At 34.5% G+C, this 13,872-nt stretch overlaps 1 protein-coding gene across 1 annotated transcript in view; it reads left to right on the forward strand.

Moving 5' to 3' along the window:
* The window catches only part of APOOL (apolipoprotein O like), a 117,400-nt gene that overhangs the window by 39,117 nt on the left and 64,411 nt on the right, over positions 1-13,872 (forward strand). The window contains exon 2 of the mRNA XM_065900205.1: positions 1,050-1,242. Within this exon, the coding sequence (XP_065756277.1) occupies positions 1,050-1,242 (193 nt within the window). The remainder of the gene's footprint in view (positions 1-1,049; positions 1,243-13,872) is intronic.

Genomic DNA, 13,872 nt, shown 5'->3' on the forward strand with positions numbered 1-13,872 from the left:
CAATTTCTTTTATTAGTGTTGAGTCTTCCTTTTACCCTATATTTCTGGAGTCTCAATCTAAATCAGAATCATGCCTAGTTTAAACAGGAAATTGCTTAACTAGTGCCTGCAGCTTCCCGTATTCTGTCCAGAAAATATTGAAAAATATGTCAGAAATGAAGTGCAGACACGATCACTGTTATTCAATAAGATTTGGAATCCTTTGGCCAGTGTTTCTTCCAGTTCTTGAACAATTCCACTTATGTGTAAGCCAGAGAGACCTCTTCCCTCTGGATGTCTTTGGTCAATTTCAGCAGGCCTCCTTCTGAGTCTAAAGAATCAAGCTCTTAAAATAGTCATTCCCTGGAAAGCTTTTCATTTGGCCTTGTTGAATGAATAATCTTTAGGAATTATTCTGTACCTGGATAAACACTGGAACACTTTGTTCTTAGAGCCAGTAATTTTCCTGCATTCTTAATTCAAATCAAGTTATATCTAAAACTAAGGTCACTTTTGGCTTTAGATCAAGCATGAAATAGGTGAAAAGGAATATGTTAGTTAGGGGCATAAGATTTGTAATGGTAGGTTGTTATTTTTTATAAATAATGTAATTATAAATTTTATTTCAAAATACAACCTGAATCACCCAGTACTCCAGATCACCCTTATCCTTTACTTTTTCCATAGCATTTATCGATTTTAATATACCATATAATATATGTATTGTGTTTATCTCCTGCCTCTTCTCCACTAGAATGTCAGCTCCATGAGAACAAGGATCTTTGCTTTGTTCCCTGATGGGTCTGGCATATAGTAATTGCTTAATAAATATTTGTGGACTGAGTGAATATCATAATCTATATCTCACTTCATCCCTCAAAGCTTATATTCACTTCTAACTAGTAATTATTATATTGCTATATTCCATATGAAGTAGATAGTTAACAAATTGGTAAAAATAAGACTCTACCATGAGAAAAGAATTTTAAGAATTATATCCTAAAAATGTATGAATAATTTGGAGTGCTTGAGTTTTTAATAAATTTAATAAATTTAAATGAAACCAATAGTGTTCCTCAGATGCCCCCCAAACTTTATCAGGAAATAGAGGGTGGGAAGCTTTCAATTAAAAATACCTTTTTGATATATCTTTCTCAGATGGGAAAGCTGACAACCATGCCAGCAGCTCTAATATGTGCATCTATAAGTGTGCATGCGGCCAAAGAAGAGGAGTCCAGAAAGCATCTAGTGAAACCAGAGCAGGTAACTTGCCTACAAAAGTTTGAATTTTGTATAACAGAAATATGATGTAAAAGCTGTGAGGTTGGTTTGTTTGTTAGCTCTATTCATCAAAAACGTCTTTGAAGTATTTGTTAGGCTCGTTTTTTAAGTTGTGAGAAATAGTTACAAGGTGTCTCAAAGTAAACACTATTATATTTAATCCAAACATCTAAAATCCTAACTCCAATGAAAAACAATTGGTGATTTTTCTTAACGAATAATCAATGAGTAGTACAGGGTTTTAGTTCTTCTAAGCAGTCTGACTTTTCTTTCTTAAAATGTTTATACAGGTACACCTGATATTTGGAAGCCTGAGTTTAAGAAATTCATTAAGATCTCAGTTTTGAAAGTAATCTTAAATGTTTTCTAGTTCAGTCTTCACTGTGGTACCGTAGTCCCCTCTACAATAGGTACGCTAACTGGCTGTTTTCTTCTACATGAATAAAACTCTGGATAAAGGAACCTAAGGCAGTCCATTCCATTTTCTGGAAGCTTTCATTCAACTTAAGGTCCTTTCTTATGTCAAACATAAACCTGTGTCATAATTATAAGTTCTACCCATTGGCCCTGTATCTCTTGCATTGGTGCCATACAGAACAATTCTCATCTCTCTTCCACAAAACAACTCTTCAGATGTCAGTTACACTTTAAGTAGTTTTGCTTCCTGGATAAGTGTATTAGTAGTTTAACCATTCCTCATATGTCATAGCTTTGAGTTCCTTCACTTTCATGATCATTCTCTGCTAAACATGTTCAGGATGGTTAGTGTTTTCTTCGGGTGTGAGTATTTTGACTACCGCAGGATAGAGTCAGACTCTGAATTCTCTTGTTCTACATAATATATTTCTGTTAAAGCTGCCTAAGATCACATTTGTTTTTATATTTATTTTTGTTTTGAGTCATCACAATCAACCTTGCTTATAATCAGCCTTTGACCATGATATAGTGATTGTGCAGTTCTCTAAAATTCATTAAACTTTTTTACATGGGCCACTGGTAAGCTATGTCTTTTCTCAGTCTGTACTTAAGCATATAGACTTTTTGGACTTAGTTACAGGCACATTTATGTCTTTTTAACTTTTATCTTGTTGATCTAATCTATCATGCCAGCCTATTGGTATCTCATTGTAGTAACTGATTCTATTCACCGTTGTACTTTTCATCTTTTCTAGCCTCAAGCTATTCTTGAATTTATCTACATGCTTAGAAATATAAACTCGAGTCAAACAGGCCTGAAACTGAATCCTGACCCCACCACTGAGTAGTTGGATGGCATTGGACAGAATTCTTAGCAGTGGCATAAATATTCTGTGTATGAATATACCATTTTCAAATGTATAATTTTCATAAATTTTTGGAAATTTAACATTTCCAATTATTTTGCTAATGTAATCAATGCTTTGTCAAAACACCTTGTACATAAATCTTTATGTACATCTATAACTGTTTCCTTAGAATAAATTTCTAGAAATGGAATTGTAAGTCAGAAGGCATGAAAAATATCAATGTATTGCCAAACTGACATACATAAAGGTGGTATTTATTCATTTATTAAACAAAAAAATATTTCCTGAGCTTCTCTTATATATGTTTGAGTCATATACAAAGCACTGGGTAAAGTTTTATTAATTTTCATTAGCAGTCTAGAATAGATTCACTCTCCTATATACTTGCTGACTCTCAGTATTTTTTCTCCTTTTTATTAATCTTAGAGAGATGATGTTTTTAAGCCTACCTTGACACTCCTATGTTTGGAAAGCTCAAAATCTAGATTGGATAATAAGTAACTAGCATTTGTCCCTAATAGCTGAATTTACATATTTCTGAATTTTAAAATAAATTTTTGCTCTTTACTATATTATAGAATAAACAGGATTTCTTGGTATTTATTGTATTCCCCAGTACATTTTAAATAGAATTCAATTGAATTACTTATTAAATAAAGTTGCCAGCTGAGTGCTAGGGACTATTCATATAATCAGGATTCAATCCTTGAGAAACTTAGAATTGCTGAAGGAATGAAAATGTGATTTGCATGAACTATTCCCCGGTACTTTTATTGTGTAAAGTGAGTTATGCCTTTGTTTAAATCTATTTACAATAAATCTGTACTAAGCCAGAATGCTTTATGAATGAGGTGTTCTGGTTAATTGACTCTTCTGGTAAACTTGTGGCTAATGAGAAGATCCTTTTTCAGTTCAACTCTCTTGTTAAACATTGTTTTCAACTGTATCAATATACTCCTGCCTTATTAATTATGATGTCATGAATGTAATTAAATCTCTCTATTAGAAAACTCTGCAGAGCTGTGGGGTGACCCTTTTCTTAAACCATAAAATTCTCAGTATACAGACTGTAAAATGACTGGAGGTTGGGCTGTGTGTATACAGTCAGCCATAGACATTACCAGATGTTTCTTTTTAAAGTATTTCTATAATGTGAGTTTGACTTATTTGCTTGTCATTTGCTTGTTTTCGGCAAAAAATAACAGAGAAAAATATTGATTTGAGAGTTCTAGTTACTTTTGTTCAATTTAATTTAAATGTTGTTTTATAGTTTACTAAATCTAATCTTAATTTCTAATTGAATACAAACAAGTTGTATTTATACAATACAATAAATGGCTTTTAAGCCAGAGCCTCCAATCCAGGATGAGAATATTCATTTAAAGTGTACAGCTTGATGTTTGGACATATGTATACATTGTGAAATGATCACCACAATCAAGCTAATTAACATATATGTCACCTCATATAATTACCATTTTATTGTGTATGTGTGTGTATGTGGTGAGAACACTTAAGATCCACCCTCTTAGCAAATTTTAAGTATACAATACAACATTATTAACCATAGTCACCATGATATGTATTAGATCTCTGGAACTTACTCTTCTTGCATAACTGAAGCTTTGTACTCTTTGGCCAACACCTTCCCATTTTCCCCTCTACCTTAACCCCACACCGGTAACCAGTATTCTTCTCTCTGCTTTTGAGTCTATTTTAGATTATACATATAAGTGAAATCATACAGTATTTCTCTTCTGAGTCTGCCTTATTTCACTTAGTATAATGTCCTCCAGGTTCAGCCTTGTTGTCAAAACTGGGAGGATATCCTCTTTATTCCATTGTATGTATGTGTATGCATGTGTGTGTATACACACACATGCACACATATATATGTATATACACTTTTAAACCATGAAATTTGCAGTCTTCAGTATTAACACAAACACACACATATACACACATACATACACACATGATATTTTCTTTATCCATTCATCTGTTGATGGACATTTAGGTTGTTTCCATATCTTGGCTATTTGAATAATGCTGCAATGAACATGGGAGGTGCAAGTATCTCGTCAAGATCCAGATTTCATTTTCTTTGGATATAGTCCCAGAAGTGGAATTGCTGGATCATATGGTAGTTCTATTTTTGAGTTTTTGAGGAGCCTCCATACGGTTTTCCATAATAGCTATATCAATTTACATTCCTACCAACAGTGTTTAAGGGTTCTCTATTCTCCACATCCTTGCCAACACTTGTTATCTCGTGACTTTTTGCCATCCAACAGTTGTGAGGTGGTATATCATTGTGGTTTTGATTTGCACTTCCCCGATGATTAGTGATGCTGAGCAACTTTTCATATACGTGTTGGCCATTTTTATGTCTTCTTTTGAGAAATGTCTATTACTGTTCTTTGCCCATTTTTTAGTCAGTTATTTTTTTGCTGTTGAGTTGTATGAGTTCCTTATATGTTTTGGATGTTAACCCTTATCAGATACATGGTTTGCAAATATTTTCTACCATTCTATAGGTTGCCTCTGTTAATTGTTTCCTTTGCTGTACAGAAGCTTTTTAGTTTGATGTTGTCCCCCTTGTTTATTTTTGCTTTTGTTGTCTGTGCTTTTGGGGTCATTGCTAAGACCAATGTCAAGAAGTTTTTACACTGTGCTTTCTTTTAGTAGTTTCACATTTCATTTTTTTTTTTTTTTTTTTTACACGGGCCTCTCACTGTTGTGGCCCCTTCCGGACGTGCGGCCTCAGCGGCCATGGCTCGCGGGCCCAGCCGCTCTGTGGCATGTGGGATCTTCCCGGACCAGGGCACGAACCCGTGTCCGCTGCATTGGCAGGCGGACTCTCAACCACTGCGCCACCAGGGAAGCCCTACATTTCAGTTTTTACATTTAAGTCTTTAATCTATATTGAGTTGATATTTTCTATGGTGTGAGATGGGAAATTAGGATCCAATTTCATTCTTCTGCATCTAGATACCCAGTTCTCCCAGCACCATTTATTGAAATGACTATCCTTTCCCTACTGTGTTTTTGGCACCCTTGTCAAAGATCAGTTGGCCATAAACGCATGGGTTTATTTCTCTGTAATCTGTTCTGTTACATTGGTCTATGTGTGTTTTTATGCCAATACAATACTGTTTGGATTACTGTAACTTTGTAATATATTTTGAAATCAGGATGTGTGATACCTCCAGCTTTGTTCTTGCTCAAGACTTGCTTTGGCTATTCAGGGTCTTTTTTGTTTCCATATAAAATTTAGGATTTTTCTTCTTTTTCTGTAAAGAATGCTATTGGGATTTTAATAGGAATTGCATTTAATGTGTAGATCACTTTGGGTAGCATGGACATTTTAATAATATTAATACTTCCAATCCATGAACATGGGGTGTCTTTCCATTTTTTTTTTTTTTTTTTTTTTTTGCGGTACACGGGCCTCTCACTGTTGTGGCCTCTCCCGTCGTGGAGCATAGGCTGCGGATGCGCAGGCTCAGCAGCCATGGCTCATGGGCCCAGCCGCTCCACGGCATGTGGGATCTTCCCGGACCAGGGCACAAACCCGTGTCCCCTGCATCGGCAGGCGGACTCTCAACCACTGCGCTACCAGGGAAGCCCATTTTTGTGTCTTTAATTTCCTTCATCAGTTTTTTTATAATTTTCAGTGTACAAGTCTTTCACCTTTGGTTGAGTTTATTCTTAACTGTTTCATTCTTTTTATTGCTATTGGAAATGGAATTGTTTTCTTAATTTTTTTTGGATAGTTCATTGTTAGTGTATAGAAACACAACTGATATTTTGTATGTCGATTTTATATCTTGCAGCTTTAGTGAATTGGTTTATTAATTCTAATAGTTTGTGGTTGTCGTTAGAGTTTTCTACATATATGATTGTGTCTTCTGCAGATATTTAACTTCTTCCTTTCTGATTTGAATTCCTTATATTTCTTTTTCTTGTCTAGTTGCTCTGGCTAGGACTTCCAATACTATGTTAAATGGAAGTTTCAGATGTGGACACCCTTGACTTGTACTGGATTTAGTGAATAAGTTTTCAGTTTTTCCCAATTGATTTTGATGTTAGCTGTGGGCTTTTCATATATGATATTTATTGAATTAAGTTCTTTCTATACCTATTTTGTTGAGAGCTTTTTCTCATGAATGGATTTTGAATTTTGTAAAATGCTTTTTCTGTATCTACTGAGGTGATCACAAATGTGGTTTTCATCTTTTATTCTGTTAATGTGGTGTGTCACATTGATACACATATGGTGAATCATCCTTGCATCTGAGGGATACAGTCCACTTGTTCCTGTTGTATAATCCTGTTAATATGCTGTTGGATTTAGTTTGTTATTACTTTATTGAGGATTTTTGCATCTGTGTTTGTTAGGGATATTGACTTGTAGTTTTCTTTTCCTGTAGTGCCTTTGTCTGGCTTTAATATCAGACTGATACCATCAAATGAATTTGGAAGTGTTCCCTCTTCTATTTTTTGGGAGAGTTTAAGAAGAACTGGTATTCTTTGAATACCATTCTTCACCCATGAAGCCATCTGACCTTGGGTTCTTCTTTGTTGAGGGATTTTTGATTACTGATTCAATCTCCTTATTGGTTATTGGTCTGTTCAGGCTTTCTATTTCTTCTTGATTCAGTCTCGGTAAGTTGTTAGTTTCTAGGAAGTTATCAATTTCTTCTGAGTTATCAAATTGTTGGCATATACCTATTCATAATAATCCTTTATTATCCTTTTTGTTTCTGAGGCATCCACTGTAATGTCTTATCTTTCATTTCTAATTTTATTTATTTGAATCTACTCTTTTTTTATTAGTCTAGCTAAGAGTTTGTCAATTTTGTTTACCATTTCAATAAATACTTTTATCATAAACCTTTCAAGTGTGCTTGAATGCCCATATCTAAGAAGGAAAATACAGCTCTGGTTCTTAACCATTTTGACCCCTTTGAGAATCTGATGAAAACTTTGGATGCTCTTCCTAGAAAAGTACATATACAAAATTTTGCTTACAGTAGACCACAAATAACAAACCTGTTCTTTAAACTGTTAAGCTAATTTATACTAGGGTATAAATGAAGAATCAGTAGGTTTTGATTAGGACAGAAGAGAGAACAAGAACACTTAATGACTCATAAAGTTTGGAATTGAGGAGCATAAAGAATAGAGAGGATGGGGACATAATGGACAAATGTTATCTACTTTAACACCCATGTATCCACATGCATTCTTCCTTGAGGAGTTGGGGAACTTCCTTACTTGCTGTGTGCCTGCTTTTTATGCATGTAGTGCACCTTTAATATAAAATTGCACCTCTGACCTTCCTAACTATACATAGTTGCCAATGTGGTGAATTTAAATTTCAAGTATTAGCCTGGAAAGATAAACACTTTAATCCTGGTACAGGTAGCAAAGGCTCATTTATCTAATGGTAAAAACAAGACTTTTGTGACCCATTACTGTTAAAGTTTTACAAAACCTACACTGTTTCATGTTTGTTGCTGATAGAAGATCAAATCTGAAGCTATTAATAATCTAGTTCCCTTGCTGTTGATTTGTAAACTTGATTCTCCCCAAATATATCTTTACCAAACCTTATAGAAAGGTGCTATACCCTGAACATAAAGTAAAAAATAAGTATTTTTGAAGGAAATAAGTCCTTACCTCATTAAATTTTTCATAATTCTTTTATGTTTTATATTTGTTTTTATTAAATATGGATTAGAACCAAAAGACTGTTTAATCAGTTTATGAAAGGTATAAAAATAATAACATGATGAACAACCATATACCTACTTACTACCCAGTTTAAAGGTAAAACAAAATAAAATCCCCTGATTCTCATCCCATTCCCTATCCATTCAGAGATAACCACTACCCTACCCTGAATTTTGATTATTGTTCCCTTTCTTAATTTTTTAACTTCACCTTATATGTCTGTATTACTAAACAATGTTTTTGAGCTATATATTGATAGAAATATATTACATATAATTTTCTACATTTTACCTTTTTTGCTCTACAAATACTTTTTTATGCTCAAATTCCTGAAATCCATCCAGATTTTTCCATGTACCTGTAATTTATATGTTTTCCCCTAATTTATAGTATTTCATTTTGTGGATATATCCCAGTTTAATTATCCATTCTACTGCTGACAGACATTTGAGGTGTTTCCAGATTTTTGCAATTAAAATGTTGCTGTGAACATTATTGTACATATTTCTAGGTATACAATTACAATCGTTTCTCTAAATATACCTAGGAGTGGAACTACTGAGTCATACAATATCATTTTCAAATTTGCTATAGTATGCCAAATTGTTTTTCAAAGTATATGTACCAATTTACATTCCCATAAGCAGTATATAGATGTTGAGGTTGCTCCACATTCATGCCAACACTTGATACTGTCAGACTTTAGTTTGCCAAACAGTTGGAGTTGAAATGCTATCTCACTGTGGTTTTCATTTGCATTTCCATGTTATTAATGAAGTTGAACATCATTTTATATATTAGTCATTTTAGTGGTTATGTACAGGCATGGCACTGTACATTTAACTTGCAGTTTTCTAATGACTAATTATGTTGAGCATTTTTCATGTGTTTATTTGCCATTCTTCTTTGGTGCAGAGTCTGTTAAAATGTTTGGCCCATTTTTATTAGGTTGTTTGTTTTGTTATTATTGAGCTTTGAAAGTTTTTTATATATTTCTGGATTTTCATCCCTATATCAGGTATATAGGTATGTGTTTTGGAAATATTTTCTCCCAAACTGTGGCTTATCTCTTCCTTCTGTATTACTTTTTCATTGTTTCTGTTACAAACTACCATGACATTAGTGATTTTAAACAGCAAAATTTTATTATAGTTTCTGTTAAGTTAGAATTCTAACACATGTACGTTGGGCTACAGTCAAGATTTGGCAGGGTTGCATTTCTTTCTGAAGGCTGTTGAGAAAATCCATTTCCTTCATTGTATCATCTTGTAGAGACTGGCCCACTTTCCTTGGTTTGTGGTCCAATTCCTCCATTTTCAAAGCCAGGAAAAGTAGTGTAAGTCATTCTCATGTCACATAACTCTGACCATGCTTCTGTAGTCACATCTTCTGTCATTACCATTCCACCTCCCTCTTCTACTTTTAATGTCTTATGGTTACTTTGAACCCACCCAGATAATCCAAGAAAATTTTCCTATCTTAAGGTCACCTGATTAATGTTAATTACATATGCAACCTTAACTCCACTTTGCTATTGTAACATAACATATTCATGGCTTCTGTAGATTAAGACATAAATGTCTTTGGGTGGGGAATCGTTCTGCACACATTACCTCCTTTTAAAAGTGTCTTTTGAGGAACAGAAATTTTTAATTTTATAAATTCCAATTTATCCATTTTTGAATTTATAGATTATTATTTTGCTGTCATGTCTAAGACATTTTTGCCTAACGAAAAGTCACAAGCATTTATTCATGTTTTAGTTGTTTTTCTTTTCTTACAATTAGTTGGGTTTTAGTATATTTAGAGTTGTGCAATCATTACTGCTAATTTTATTTTTTTAATTTTATTGGAGTATGGTTGATTTACCATGTTGTATTACTTTCAAGTGTACAGCAAAGTGAATCAGTTATACATATACACATATCCACTCTTTTTTAGATTCCTTTCCCATATAGGCCATTACAGACTATTGAGTAGAGTTCTCTGTGCTGTACAGTAGGTCCTGATTGGTTACCTATTTTATATACAGTAGTGTGTATATGTCAATCCCAATCTCCCAACTTATCCCTCCCCCACCCCTTGCCCGCTGGTAACCATAAACTTGTTTTCTACATCTGTAACTCTATTTCTGTTTTGTAGATAAGTTCATTTATACCTTTTTTTTAGATTCCACATATAAGTGATATCATATGGTACTTGTCTTTCTCTGTCTGACTTACTTCACTCAGTATGACAGTCTCCAGGTCCATCCATGTTGTTGCAAATGTGGTTGCAAATTTCGTTCTTTTTAATGGCTAATATTCCATTGTATATATGTACCACATCTTCTTTATCCATTCCTCTGTTGATGGACATTTAGGTTGCTTCCATGTCCTGGCTATTGTAAATAGTGCTGCAATGAACATTGGGGTGCAGGTATCATTTCAAATTATGTTTTTCTTCAGATATATGCCCAGGAGTGAGGTTGCTGGATCATATGGTAGCTCTATTTTAGTTTTTTAAAGAACCTACCTACTGTTCCCCAGAGTGGCTATACCAATTTGCATTCCCACGAATAGTGTAGGATGGTTCCCTTTGCTCCACACCCTCTCCAGCATTTATTGTTTGTAGGTTTTTTGATGATGGCCATTCTAACCACTGTGAGGTGATACCTCATTGTAGTTTTGATTTCCATTTCTCTAATAATTAGTGATGTTGAGCACCTTTTCATGTGCTTTTTAGCCATGTGTATGTCTTCTTTGGAAAAATATCTATTTATATCTTCCATCCATTTTTTGATTAGGGTGTTTGTCTTTTTGATATTGAGCTCCATGAACTGTTTGTATATTTTGGAGATTAATCCCTTGTTGGTTGCTTCATTTGCAAATATTTTCTCCCATTCTGAGGGTTGCCTTTTTGTTTTGTTTATGCTTTCCTTTGCTATGCAAAAGCTTTTAAGTTTCATTAGGTCCCATTTGTTTACTTTTGTTTTTATTTTCATTACTCTTAAGAGGTGGAACCAAAATGATACTGCTGCGATTTATGTCAGAGTGTTCTGCCTATATTTTTCTCTAAGAGTTTTATAGTATCTGGCCTTACATTTAGGTCTTTAATACATTTTGAGTTTATTTTCGTGTATGGTATTAGGGAGTGTTCTAATTTCATTTGTTTACATGTAGCTGTCCAGTCTTCCCAGCACCACTTATTGAAGAGGCTGTCTTTCCTCCATTGTGTATTCTTGCCTCCTTTGTCATAGATTAGGTGACAATAGGTGTGTGGGTTTATCTCACAGCTTTCTATCCTGTTCCACTGATCTATACTTCTGTTTTTGTGCCAATACCATACTGTCTTAATTACTGTAGCTTTGTAGTATAGTCTGAAGTCAGGGAGCCTGATTCCTCCAGCTACGTCTGTTTTCCTCAGGATTGCTTTGGCTATTCAGGGTCTTTTGTGTTTCCATAAAAATTGTAAAATTTTTTGTTCTAGTTCTGTGAAAAATGCCCTTGGTAATTTGATAGGGATTGCATTGAATCTGTAGATTGCTTTGGGTAGTAGAGTCATTTCCCAATATTGATTCTTCCATTCCAGGAACATGGTCTATCTCTCCATCAGTTTGTGTTATCTTTTATTACTTTCATCAGTATCTTATAGTACAGGTCTTTTGCCTCCTTAGGTAGGTTTATTCCTAGGTTTGTGTGTGTGTGTGTGTGTGTGTGTGTGTGTGTGTGTGTGGTATGCTAGCTTCTCACTGTTGTGGCCTCTCCCGTTGCGGAGCACAGGCTCCGGACACACAGGCCAGTGGCCATGGCTCATGGGCTCAGCCGGTCCACAGCATGTGGGATCCTCCCAGACCAGGGCATGACCCCATGTCCCCTGCATCGGCAGGCGGACTCTCAACCACTGCACCACCAGGGAAGCCCATATTCCTAGGTATTTTATTTTTTCTGATGCAATGGTAAATGGGATTGTTTCCTTAATTTCTCTTTCTGAACTTTCATTGTTAGTGTGTAGGAATGCAAAAGATTTCTGTATATTAATTTTGTATCCTGCAACTTTACCACATTCATTGATGAACTCTAGTAGTTTTCTGGTAGCATCTTTAGGGTTTTCTATGTATAAAATCCTATCATCTCCAGAGATAGTTTTACTATTGAGTTGATCATATGTTTTTTCTTCTTCAATTTGTTAATAGGGTGCATCACATTGATTGATTTGCATGTGTTGAAGAATCCTTGCATCCCTGGGATAAATAAATCCCACTTGATCATGGTGTATAATCTTTTTAATGTGTGGTTGGATTTGGTTTGGTAGTATTTTCTTGATGATTTTTGCATCTATGTTCATCAGTAATATTGGCCTGTAATTTTCTTTTTTTGTGATACCGTTTTTGGTTTTGGTATCAGGGTGGTGGTGGCCTTGTAGAATGAGCTTGGGTATGTTCCTTCCTCTAATTTTTTGGAAGAGTTTCAGAGGAGTAGGTGTTAATTCTTCTCTAGATGTTTGATAGAATTCACCTGTGAAGCCATCAGTTCCTGGACTTTTGTTTGTTGGAAGATACTTAATCACAGCTTCAATCAGTTTCAGTATTTGTGATTGGTCTTTTCATATTTTCTATTTCTTCCTTGTTCAGTCTTGGAAGGTTGTACCTTTCTAAGAATTTGTCCATTTCTTCTAGGTTGTCCATTTTATTGGCATATAGTTGCTTGTAGTAGTCTCATGGTCCTTTGTGTTTCTGTGCTATCAGTTGTAACTTCTTTTCATTTCTAATTTTATTGATTTGAGTCCTCTCTCATTTTTTCTTGATTAGTCTGGCTAAATGTTTATCAATTTTGTTTATCTCTTCAAAGAACAAGCCTTTAGTTTCATTGATCTTTGTTTTCTTCATCTCTATTTCATTTATTTCTCCTCTGATCTTTATGATTTCTTTCCTTCTACTAACTTCAGGTTTTGTTTCTTCTCTTTTCTTTAGTTGCTTTAGGTATAAGGACAGATTGTTTATTTGAGATTTTTGTTTATCTTGTTTCTTGAGATAAGATTGTATTGCTATAAGCTTTCCTCTTGAAACTGCTTTTGCTGCATCCCATAGGTTTTGGGTCATCATCTTTTCATTGACATTTTTTTTCTAGGTAATTTTTTATTTCCTCTTTGATTTCTTCAGTCATCCATTGGTTATTTAGTAACATATTGTTTAGCCTCCACATGTTTGCGTTTTTTACAGTTTTTCCTGTAATTGATTTCTAATCTCATAGTGTTGTGGTCAGAAAAGATGCTTGATATGATTTCAGTTTTCTTAAATTTACCAAGGCTCGATTTGTGACCCATGATGTGATCTATCCTGGAGAACGTTTCTGTGCACTTGGGAGGAAAGTGTATTCTGCTGCTTTGGGATGGAATGTCTTATAAATATCAGTTAAGTCTATCTGGTCTAATGTGGCATTTAAGGCTTATGTTTCCTTATTTATTTTCTGTCTGGATGACCTGTCCATTCATGTAAGTGGGGTGCTAAAGTCCCCCACTATTATTGTTTTACTGTTTATTTCCCCTTTTATGGCTGTTATCCTTTGTCCTATATATTGAGGTGCTCCTATGTTGGGTGCATATATAT

This window comes from Phocoena phocoena, chromosome X, assembly GCF_963924675.1.
Source record: "Phocoena phocoena chromosome X, mPhoPho1.1, whole genome shotgun sequence".
In the NCBI taxonomy this organism is placed as follows: domain Eukaryota; kingdom Metazoa; phylum Chordata; class Mammalia; order Artiodactyla; family Phocoenidae; genus Phocoena; species Phocoena phocoena.